This window comes from Neomonachus schauinslandi, chromosome 7 (assembly GCF_002201575.2).
Source record: "Neomonachus schauinslandi chromosome 7, ASM220157v2, whole genome shotgun sequence".
In the NCBI taxonomy this organism is placed as follows: domain Eukaryota; kingdom Metazoa; phylum Chordata; class Mammalia; order Carnivora; family Phocidae; genus Neomonachus; species Neomonachus schauinslandi.
Genome location: NC_058409.1, coordinates 50,654,219 through 50,666,568, shown reverse-complemented (window position 1 = coordinate 50,666,568; position 12,350 = coordinate 50,654,219). Strand labels below are relative to the sequence as shown.

At 41.2% G+C, this 12,350-nt stretch overlaps 1 protein-coding gene across 2 annotated transcripts in view; it reads right to left on the bottom strand.

Annotated features, from left to right (window-relative positions):
- Positions 1-4,817: 4,817 nt before the first annotated feature.
- MCCC2 (methylcrotonyl-CoA carboxylase subunit 2) overlaps positions 4,818-12,350 on the bottom strand; it is a 62,290-nt gene continuing 54,757 nt past the window's right edge. For both annotated transcript variants that reach the window (XM_021700348.1, XM_044916659.1), the window contains 3 exons: positions 12,202-12,316; positions 9,667-9,752; positions 4,818-6,909 (listed from right to left, as the gene is read on the bottom strand). In XM_021700348.1, the coding sequence (XP_021556023.1) occupies positions 6,792-6,909; positions 9,667-9,752; positions 12,202-12,316 (319 nt within the window). In that variant the 3' untranslated portion in view covers positions 4,818-6,791. The remainder of the gene's footprint in view (positions 6,910-9,666; positions 9,753-12,201; positions 12,317-12,350) is intronic.

The following is a 12,350-nucleotide window of genomic DNA, read 5'->3' as shown; positions in this document are numbered from 1 at the left end:
CTGGCGCATACTTATGTGCAGAATGATGATGATGATGATGATAGGGGCACCTGGGTGGCTCAGTCAGTAAAGTGTCTACCTCTGGCTCAGGTCATAATCCCAGGATCCTGGGATGGAGCCCACATCGGGCTCCCTGCTCAGTGGGGAGCCTGCTTCTCCCTTTGTCTCTGCCCCTCCCCCAGCTCATGCTCTCTCTTGCTCACTCTCTCACAAATAAGTAAAATCTTTAATAATAATAAAATAGTAATAATCATTCTTAACATACCCTATTTTTTTCTCCAACTTACTTCTAACAAGTAGGTGTGGTTCTGTTTTCTCTTTAAGTTCTCTATTAAATCCCCACCTTCAAAGACCTTTCCCTGCCTCCAATCCTCACCCCTCTTAGGCCACTTGCCCCCATAAGTAGCAGAAATAAAGGGGATCTGGGGAAGTGGAAAGAAAACTTAACTAGACAGAGAGAAGGAAACAACTACTAGGTCAGAGAGGCTGAACTTGGTTCCCGCCCATCTTCAAGTTCACATAGCTTTTTGGTAGCAGAACTAGGGGTTAACTGGCCTTCTCCCCATCTTTCCCAGTCCCTCCACAACCATGATGCCACCCATGCATTTTGTTGAGTCTTCACAACTTGTTACTAACGTGACATTGTTACCTAGACACAACTTTTATTTATTTTTAAAAATTTTATTTATTTATTTGACAGAGAGACACAGCGAAGAGAGGGAACACAAGCAGGGGGAGTGGGAGAGGGAGAAGCAGGCTTCCCGTGGAGCAGGGAGCCCCATGCGGGGCTCGATCCCAGGACCCCAGGATCATGACCTGAGCCGAAGGCAGACGCTTAAGACTGAGCCACCTAGGCACCCCTAGACACAACTTTTAAAAATTAACAAGAACACTAGTTTCCTAAACAATTAAATTCTACTGGAAGTTACTGCAGCATCTGAAAGCACCAGAGTCAGCATTACAAATGCAGCAATACTTGTATCATAAACATATGTTTATAGAACAGAATTTAGCAATAGGTCTTAAAAGCTCACATACACTTTGATCCAACAATCTCATTTCTAGGAATTTATACTAATAATCACAGTTATGTAAAGACACTACAAGATATTTACTGCAGCATTATCTGTAATAGTGAGAAGCCAGAGACAACCTAAATATCCAAAAGCAGGGGAGTGGTTAAATCAAATAGGATGGCCATACAATGTAGTATCGTGCAACATCACAATTGTTGTAAATACAGTAGCACATGACATGGAAACATGCCAAGACATTTACACGACATTAAGTGAAAATGAAGGTAACAGAGTAACTTTTTTTGTGGAAAACAAATCCCACAGATAGAAAAAAGAATAATACAGTCGATATATGAAATTAGTAATAGTAGCAGCTATCTCTGGGTGGTGAAATTATGGAGAGAGTAAAGAAAGTGAAAATTCTCCAAGTTTTCTAAAAAAAAAAAAAAAAACACTGTTGGATTTTAAATTATAATTTTAAAACAAATGTCATTTATAATAATCTTACAACATAGGAGTGCGATAAAGCTATTGAAAAATGTACATTTCCTACAGAAACCTCTTGAAAGTAGCCCTAGCATTCCAAAACTGTAACTTTTCACTTGCTGAATTACACATTAAATTTTTGATTTCTCCACCTTACTTCTAACAAGTAGTTCTGGTCATGTTCTCTCTTCAGTCAGTTCTCTGTTATATCACAACCCTCTAAGACTTTGTTCTCCCTCAGACAACTTTAAGATTTTGTCTATTACTTATCATTTATTTTATTTATTTGTTTAAGAGAATTTTTTTTAAAGATTTTATTTATTTATTTGAGACAGAGAGAATGAGAGAGACAGAGAGCACATGAGAGGGAGGAGGGTCAGAGGGAGAAGCAGGCTCCCTGCCGAGCAGGGAGCCCGATGCGGGACTCGATCCAGGGACTCCAGGATCATGACCTGAGCCGAAGGCAGTCGCTTAACCAACTGAGCCACCCAGGCGCCCGAGAGAGAGAATCTTAAGCAGGCTCCGTGCAGGCCTCGATTTGAAGACCCTGAGATCATGACCTGCGATGAAATCAAGAGTCGGAGGCTTAATCATCTCAGCCACCCAGGCGCCCCAACCCTTCTCTCTCTTAATCTAAGGAGTAGCATAAACCTGTGATTTGGGTCACCGTTGTAAAAGGAAAAGCAGCAAGACACACTGACATGCTGGGTGCTACAGAAAATAAAATTGCCCCTGCCTTGTGGTAAACTCTCCTCCTGAGCCGATTAAATGGCTCTCTAGAATGCTAACACATATCATGTGTTTGATATAATGCTGAAATCCACAATCAAAGTTACAAAGCAGGAAGGCGACCTCTAGAAGCTGAAAAAGACAAGGGAACGGATTTTCCCTTCAGTCTCCAGAGTGAACACAGCCCTGCCAATATCTTGATTCTAGACTTCTGGCCTCCACAACTAGAACAGAATAAACTTGTATTGTTTTTGTTTGTTTTTGTTGTTGTTGTTTTTAAGCCACGAAAACGTTACAAAGCAGGTATCTGGAAGAGTGGCTTTTAAGAGGTATCAAAACCTGACATCCATCGGTCCTCCGTGATAATCAACTAGAGAGAGAGCAGAGGTCCCAATCTGCTCACACCTGTTCCCCAGTGTAATTCACAGCAGGGCCTGTTCCCTCCCAAGTATCCCAGAGTGGATCATCAATTAGCTTGATTACAAACCTCACCTGGAATGTACATTTGCCTAGAAAGGTCAGTAGATAGAAATTTCATTTAGCTCCAAGAGCAACTTTATCCTTAGCATTCTGATTCTATATAACAAGAGAATTTGAGGCACATTAAATTTTTTTTAAAAAATATTTTTAAGTGTTTGGTGGTATGACCTTTTTGTTAAAACAATAAAAACCTGGCATTGGGGCGCCTGGGTGGTTCAGTCGTTGAGCGTCTGCCTTCGGCTCAGGTCATGATCCCAGAGTCCTGGGATCGAGCCCCGCATCGGGCTCCCTGCTCTGTGGGAAGCCTGCTTCTCCCTCTCCCACTCCCCCGGCTTGTGTTCCCTCTCTCGCTGTCTCTGTCAAATAAAATCTTTAAAAACAAAACAAAACAAAACAAAACAAAACAAAACCCCTGGCATTATTAGATACTAATTGTAATTTCTAACATTTGCAAAGAAGTGTCATAAATAACCAGAGACCATGATTATCTAGTTCATTCTCTTGCAGTTTTTCTAAATACTGAATTTCAGAACCAGTAATTAAGATTTGTAAGAAATTGGCTTTGGCCAGAATAATCAATCATCATTCCAGGACACCAACGAACACATTTCAGAACCAACAAGGACTATGTGGCCTCTCCCCAAAAAAGTCTTATTAAATCATGGAATAAGCTGCCGTTACCTACCCTTGTAAAGGTCATACCAGCCTCTCTAGTTGTGCCTTACGCATGAACATGCACATCTGGCAAATGATAATTTTACTTGCACATTCAACAACATTCAGCAACGCCTTCTGGTAGTGTAAAAACATATTTCAACAAATTCTTAATTGAAATTTTTTTCCTGAAAACTGAAAAATACAATTAATTTTGTCTCTTTTATTCTCGAAGTACCCAGAGTGGCTAATTTAGATTAATTTGCTGCATACTTAAGATTCTAAGTTACTCCTATTATCCTGGCTGCAATTCTCATTTATAAGAACTGAGATGTAGAAAAAAAAAAAATATTCTCCCTACCAAACAAAAAGTTCTGTGAGGTGAATGTGTTAAGTAACCACATTGTGGTAAACATTTCACAATATAAGTGTATCAAATCACACTGTACACCTTCAACTTCCATGTGAAATGTCAGTTATGTCTCAGTAAAGTTAGGAGGGGGCAGACGAAAAATGCTGCCTGTTTTGATAAAACAATTTTTTTGTATTGGCTTAACTATGTAACATAATTTAACTATTTTAAGTGTGGTGCTCGTGATGATGGTGATCTTTTTAGAGAGAACAATTTCTTTAGAGAGATAAAAACAGTCCTAAAAAATTCATCAATCTTTGATTTGTTGAGGATTCATAGCAAAACAGTATTACCTACACTTGATTTTTTAAAAAATTTTTGTTTTCTGACATGGATGTAAATTTTAACTGAAACTTTAATATAATTTACTATTTTAAAATGCTTACCGTGTCCTCTTTGTTGGTTCGAAAACTGGCCCCAGAACAGGGAGGCCAAGGGAGAGATGGGAGAGAGAAGGCCACTCCGCGTTGGTATGCGAGGGAATGCACTTCTGAGCGTGGCCTTCATCCTCCACAACACGAGATCATCTCCACACCCACGGGCCAGAATCTTATTTATAAAGAAGCCTTAACTGGGTTCAGATGGTCTCAACAACACCTTCCTCTCTCAAGGCTATGTTCTTGAAATGGCTCCCCCTACAGGAACAGTGGGTGGGGGAACTTTCCAAGGAAAGGGAAGGAGATGTCCTCTCAGTGACCTTGTCCCACATCCTTCTGAAAATGCAGCCCACCTCTGAACTGTGAGCATTTATCTGTACACACCTCAAAAAATTAAACTGATTTCTGATACACAAATGCTGCCTAAAAATTTTTTTTAAGGTTTTATATACTTATTTGACAGAGACACAGTGAGAGAGGGAATACAAGCAGGGGGAGTGGGAGAGGGAGAAGCAGGCTTCCCGCCGAGCAGGGAGCCCGATACGGGGCTCGATCCCAGGACCCCGGGATCATGACCCGAGCCGAAGGCAGACGCTTAACAACTGAGCCACCCAGGTGCCCCAAATGCTGTATAAATTGAACATGACACACAAAGTTTGAAGTATTAATTTTATGAGGAAAGCACTGGATAGTTGTATTAGATCACATAATCAGTCACTTAATTGTAATGTGGTCTGAAGACATCAATTAAAATATGGGTTTCTCATTCACTCAACAAATACGTAAGCACCTACAAGTGCTGGGGCCTGCAGCTGCAGGCTAAACAGGACATCCTTGCTCTCAGAGAGCTTACATTCTAGCAGGAGGGCAGTATTAAAGAAATGTTTAGGTTTCTCATAAATATGTAAGACAGAGAAGAAAGTGGCTGCGGCTTTACGAGAGCACAGCGTCTAACCCAAACCAGGGAAGTCACAGAGACAAAAAGGTAAGTGTTTAAGGGAAGGTAGGATGGTACAGGCAGGGGGAACCTTGGGTGGTGGACCCTAAGGTGGGAAGGACTCTACAGGTTCAAGGAACAAGAAATCTGTAACAGCTGGAGCACCGAGCGTGAGGAAGAGTCAAGGAGATGAGGCAGAAGAGAGGATGTGATGATCACAGTCCTGGAGAGCATGACGGGTCTGGCACTTCGACAGGGAACCAGTGAGACATTGGAGCAAAGGAACAGCATGACCAGATGCACACTTAGAATGGCCATCTTCATCTCACAGTGATGGGGAAGCAGTACTAGCTAAGACTGGATGCAGATAGACCACTTCTAAAGCCCGTGGTGGTGAAAGATGGAAATAATGGGGAATCCAAAAGACAGGAGGCAAAATCAATAGACCTTGATGATTGAATCTGAGGTTCCTATAAGACCATCAGTGCAGACATTCAGTAGACCCGTTAGATACACAGGTCTGGAGCTCAGGGAGAACAGCCTTGATGCAGGAATCATCCACATTCAGATGGCCACCGAAGCCATAAGGCCTGAAATGACCCAGCGAGAATAAACCAAACCATGAGAAACACCTACATTTAAGAATGAGGAGAGGGCCGGGGGCTGGGGGGAGAGGGAATGGGGAGCTACTACTGTTTGGAATGATGAAAAGTTCTGGAGCTGGGTGGTGGCCATGCTTGCACAACCATGTGAATGGACTTCATGCCACAGAACTGTGCAGCTAAAAATGGTTAAAATGGTACATTTTATGTAATATATATTTTACCACAATTTTTCAAAAAGAATGAGGAGATATTTCATGTTATTTTTGTATCTTTCAGAATCAGAATCTATTCATGTTTTACTAATGAAAAATCAGGACAAATGGTGAAGGGAGTGGGAGAGAAATGCATAGAGGAACAGAGCCTGACAAAGGAGACGGAACAAGAAGGGCCAAAGAGGTTGGTGGAAAACCTAGAGTTACAGTCTGAAAGCTAAGGATAGCACTGCTAGGAACAAGTGTTTGACTGCTCTTAATGCCACAGAAAATTCAGTCCAGTAACATCGGGAAAGAACCCACTGGCTTCAGCAACATGGAGGCCAACCTTGGAGAGGGCTGTTGGCAGTGGAAGCCGATGAGGTGTAGGCTGAAGAGAGAATGGGGAGGAAACAGAGCCCCGAGTGTAGACAGCAACAAGTCTGACTGTTACAGGAAGGAGTAGGATGGTGGCTGAAAAGCAAAGTAATAGATGCTTCTAAAAATTATGTGTGTTAAAATAGCATCGTGCATAATCAGCAAAGCAATCATTTCGGTGGAAAAACAACTTTCTGTGAATAATCTCAATCATACCTGGGATTTATACGTTATGGAACTTTTCATACTTCACGTGGGTTAGAAAGGCTAACTGTAAGTTATTCTCTTCATTTTATGGGTGGTAAAGTGGAGCCACAGAAAAATTGCTCTAAGAAAATGGACAAGGAATTGAAGTTCATCAAATAAATATCTTCACTGATTTTTTTTTAAGGTAGAAAAGTACAATGCAGTGTGTTGAGAAAACAATTTTACTGTAATAGCCACATGTTGGAAAAGTCTAAAATTTTAAGGCTACCAGTACATTAATTTTTGGTACATGTCCTATGGAAGACGCCTTATATTCCAGTTACATCCTCAAGATGCCGAAGTCAGTCTTCTGGATTGGTGCGTTGAGGGCCGCACTAAGACTGAGACCCAGCACCAGTCTGGTGTCCACTGGATCAATAATCCCATCATCCCACAGCCTGATAAAAGAACAAAACACAAGTTATTAGGATTCCATCACCAGACAACCATTTACACAATTTATGTCCAGAAACGCTGGGGTTTTTCCTCAGGTCCTAGAGGGATTGACTGATGAGCTTCTGTGCGCTACATTCTCACAACCGAAACCACCTTCAAAGGAGGGGAAAAGAGAGAAAGAAAAATGACAGGACTTTCATCCCAGGCCCTCACAGATGTCAGAGTGAGCTTATGGCTTTGGGAACTGCTTCTAGAAACCTCAGAATAATCCTTAATTTTAACATATTTTTATGTATTTCAGGAAAATGTTTCCTGTTCCTCTTCTGCCCACATCCAAATGTACAAGTTGATGTGTCCCTGTTATTAATATGGAGAGAGGCCCTGAACCCAGGTAATAATCTCAAACCAAAGTCTCTACCGGAAAAGGTGTATTCCCCCAAACTCCCAAACTTTCAAGAAACGATGACAATTACTGAAGAGACTTCACTACATTTGGTTAATAAAATACCTTCAATATAAGCTCTTTATTTTTTGCTACAATAGGATAATAAGTAATTGCTTTAAGCTGCCTACAAAAGAAACTTTGAAGTAGGAATGTGTTTGCTTTTCACTGACAACCTCAATTTTATAAAGAAAAACGAAAGAGAAACACTGTTTTTTAAAGGTCATTAGTAGGTGGCAGTTTGGCTTTCTTTAAACAAACTGCCTTCGGTATCTGGACAATAGCATCAATTATTAAACCATACTTACATCGACAGGCCATGAATCAAATCTTTGCTCATAAAACATTCATAACAGGGACCCTGACGTATCAACAGCCAATAAGGAAAAGGCCACTCTTGTCATGCATAACCAGGTCAATTGATTACACTCCCTTCTGAAGCCTACAGCAGAAGAATCCAGCGAGCACGGCAAAGCCAGGGCCCCTTTGTGATGGTCATGAAAATGACCATTCCAGGTAAGAGGCCCTGATCAAATGCCTGAAAAAGTTCTGACTGTAAAAAGAAGTGAGCAGAAGAAAACAGGCAGGCTGTACCTCTAAAATGAGGGATTAGGAGAAACACAGATTACAGCAGTGGATAATGAAAGAGCTCTCTGAAAAGACAGGTCCAACCATGGTAGAGCTGAAACAGACCATAGAAGGTTACTGTTAAGCTGAGATTTACTAAACCTGAGGAAGGAACCATAAATTGGCTTGAAAATCCTTTCATCTTTGAAAGAAAATTGCTATCCCCCTGCCACCAAGTGTTTCAACAGAAGGGTTAAGCATCCTCAGATTAACAGAAAAACCTTCGTGTCTTACAATATTTATTTCCAAAGATAAATCTATCTGGGCCATTTGCTCTCCTGCCTTGAGTACAATCCATTAAAATAATAATACTAATGTAAGCATGAAAATAATAAGGGATTCAGTCTTTCTCAAAAGATGACTTAGCCAGGGCTGAAAAACTTATTAATGGCTCACACAAGATACACTATTTTTCAAAGTTTAATATTTCAACCATCCTCGTGAATTTCACTCAAAATCTTACGGAGAAACAAAAAACTGTAGGGGAGCTTACAATTTATTATTTTCTCTTAAGCCTTTTTTTTTAGAGTTTTCTATTTCCTCTTTGCTTTTACTGGCTACTATAGAAGTCTGTTTAAGTGATGGTAAACAAGAACATGTTTAGGTCTCAAAGACTATAAAATACGTTGGTCTTAACTAAATCAATCAAAGACCCACAACAACAAAATAAACCTGCGAATTTGCTGGCGAAAATACGTATTAACAAGAAAAGAAATGGGCCTTTTAAAGATGCCAAATGGTGTTATTTTCATCCTGAAATTAAATATGCTCTTGAAAATAAGTATATTCAGCCCTTGTACCCCCAGTGCTAGGAGCAGCGCCTGCCACAAAAGTTGTGTTCAGATGACTGAATGAATTCTAATCTATTTTCTTTTCTCCTTCCTCTCCAGCGTACCTTCACCAGTAAATGACATAAATCACAGCATAACCTAATTTTGAAAGACACAAATAGCTATTTTCTTTATTCCATCTGCCCAAGGGATAAGATGAAGATAGGAAGCTTAGATTATTCTTCCGAATGAAGAACATTAAAGTTGCTGAAAACAGAGATCTTAATGCACACACGCCAGCCAGCCTCCAGCCCAGGCAGGCCATGATAATTTATTACCTCATTAAGCGGGGTAAGAAACAAACAGAACCAAGAGCTGCAATGGCGTGTGGGGTGATTACTTGGTGTTGACACATAGACCCTGGCTGTGAGCAATCACGTTCTGAATGCACAAGCACGCTTGTTAGAAGTGCCCACAAATATCCAGCCAATCTCGTGTTTAAAATGGGGTAAACAGGAAATAATCAAAGAGTGATAGGACAGGAATCCACATGTTGAAGCAAAACATTATAAAAGAACGAATTCCTGAAAACAACACAGCCAGGATAACTCTTAACTCTTAAACTTTTCAGCCTCTGTAGGCCCAGACACCTCACCTATAAGTGGGATAAGGAAGAAGCGGGGGAGGGTTGCAGAATCAGACCAATGGTGGTGGGTGCACAGCCCAGCCTGGGAGAAGGGGGTGGTGTTTCAGCAGACATTCCCATTATAGACAGAACAATATGAAATTAAGTGTGTCCAAACGTTCCTTTGTGGTTCCCATGAAGGCTGGACCAACCCAACTGTCCAGATCTCTGTAAAGCTGCCGCCCTGACAGCCCAGATGCACCCATCAGGGAGATGGTTATTCCTTGGCTCCCACCTTGCACTGGAGTAGTAAGGGTCTCCTTCCTCCTCAAACCTCTTAATGATGGGCTCTTTTAAGGCTGCTTCGTCAGCACTGGAGAACTGAAAGAAAAAGGACCATGAGTCAGTCCACTGCAATAAAACAACAGATCCACTCAAGAGAACCTCAAGAAAAAAGGGGCAAGCATTTCATGAATAATGATGTTACAACCAACATCTGCACAGTGATATATAGAGATTACAAGTGATGCTTTCACACACAAGATCTCACCTGAGACATGAGTGCCATTGGTGCATCATTACATCTCCCTTATCAGAGACAACATCCTGAAGCTATTTAGTGTAAAGTTCAAAACCAAGGGTATCACATATTCTAGCAGGCTCCAACAATGGATGTGAACTATACAATGTAGTGAGAGGGCAACCTTACATTTAGCAGCTTCTGTTAAAAGTGGACAAGTAGGGAATTTTCATTCAAAAGAGCCAAATTCAAAAAATTTTAAAGCTTAAAGGGATAAAACAACCACCACAACTTGAATAAGTTCAAAGAGCTGAGAGATATTTTTCCCTAATTAAAAATTTAGTAGCTTGCCCACCCATATTGTCAGAAACAAGTGATAATTAATTCAGTTGTAAAAATCTTTATGCAAACTAATTTTGAAACCCTGAAAAATATTTTCAACTTAAAAAGTATTTCACACCAAAAACAAATGATAAATGATAAATAAATCCAACCTTCTTTTATGTACTTTCATAGTTTAATATAATTTTATGTCAAGAATTTGGAGGGAGAACCACTAAAATCCTGTACTTTCCTTTCATATATAAAAAGAGACAAATCCATAGATTTGTAAGTCAAATTAATCAAAGAACAACTATCTAATAAGAGACTACTGAGCTACAGTTTAAGATAAGTCTTCAAAATATCAGGTAGAGGGGCGCCTGGGTGGCTCAGCTGCTTAAGCATCTGACTCTTGATTTTGACTCAGGTCCTGGTCTCAGGGTTGTGAAATTAAGCTCCACGTGGGGCCCCATGCTCAGCGTGGAGTCTGCTTGAGGATTCTCTCCCTCTGCCCCTCCCCTGACACCCACTCTCTCCCTCTCTAAATAAATAAAATCTTTAAAAAAATATGTATCAGGTGGACTTTATACCCCCACCATCACACACACACATAAACACACACAAACATTTCATTTTGCTTGGATACTAATCAGCACTGATCAGTTTTAAGTGTGCAGAGTTCCTGCTGCTTAGAAAAGACGACTGAGGATGTGGGGCATGTTTGGGATGCATTCAGGGAGCTAGGGCCCACCCTCCATGCTTATCTTATCCCCATCTCACCACCAGACAGTTGACCAGATGACCCCTAAATAGCAGGAATGAGAGCCTTCAAGGCAAGGCCTCCTCCATGTTATGCCCTGTCATGATAAAGCAGCACACTTGAACAATTCCAAGAACATGCATCAATCATTTGAAGGCTTGGTGCTTACACAAAATAGCTGTAAGTTCTAACTAACAAAAATTAGTGAGGGGGCATCTGGGTGGCTCAGTCAGTTAAGCCTCCCACTCTTGATTTCGGCTCAGGTCATGATCTCAGGGTCATAGAATCGAGCCCTGAATCGGACCTGCTGAGATTCTCTCTCCCTCTGCCCCATCACCACCTCTGCGCTGCTCCCCACCACCCACTCATGCACGTGTGCGCTCTCTCAAAAAAAAAAATTAATGCAAAACTTCAGAACAATCTCTGAGACACAAACAAAAGAATCCACTTTAAAAACCTGCAGTGAAGAACCTGCCTTAATAAATTACCTTGTTGTTCATTCAACCCTTAGACTGTGAGTTGTCAGCCCCCAGAATGGCAGCTCCTTAAGGGGCAAGAACCACATTTTCTCTGAGTCATGTAAATTTTCTAAGGTGCTTGGGAGCACACTGTACCCTGTGGAGTCCTCAGTACCTTTTGTTTGATGTTGCTGACGAGACCTAAATAATAATCCCTTAAAGTACCTCCTGTTAACATGCAGCAAAACTAAAAGCAGCCCCTTGCTGATCTGCCTTTCATCAAGCTGCCAGTGACCTCTCCGTTTTCCATCATTTATCCATGCACAGTATAATGTTACTCATTTCTCAGTTAGATGACTGAGCCCTCCCACTCAAAGACAATCTAAGGCAGAAACTGAAAAAACAAAATTCTGCTGCTTTCAGTCATAAAACCAAAGAAGTAAATCACATTTCTTTAAATCTCACTAATGGCAAATGACTAAGAGCCAAACATCTTTATGCCTCAGGCACTCACAGGCACAGTTTCTGAAGAGTTTTCTTGGAGAGTCGGAAAAATTACAAGAAGGGACCTCAAATTAAGTGGCTCTAAGAAGGGAGACAGAGCATATGTAAGTCGGTATTTCTCAAAGTCAGCATCTTCTAAATGAAGCCAGGCCCTGGGGTGAGACCCCGACCCATGAACACTGAGAGGTTCTGGGCACGCTGCTCCCTGCCTCCAGAGTGTTCAGTGGTAAAAGCCAAACCCAGAGAGGCAGAAGAAATGGCATTTACTTGTTTCCCTTCACGTGCTCTTTGGTCCTTTGCTACTGTGGCCAACACACTGGCTGCCTGCTCTCCTCCCATCACTGAGATGCGAGCGTTTGGCCACAGGTAGAGGAATCTTGGGCTGTGCGGGGAGAAGAGAAAAAATGATGAAGTTA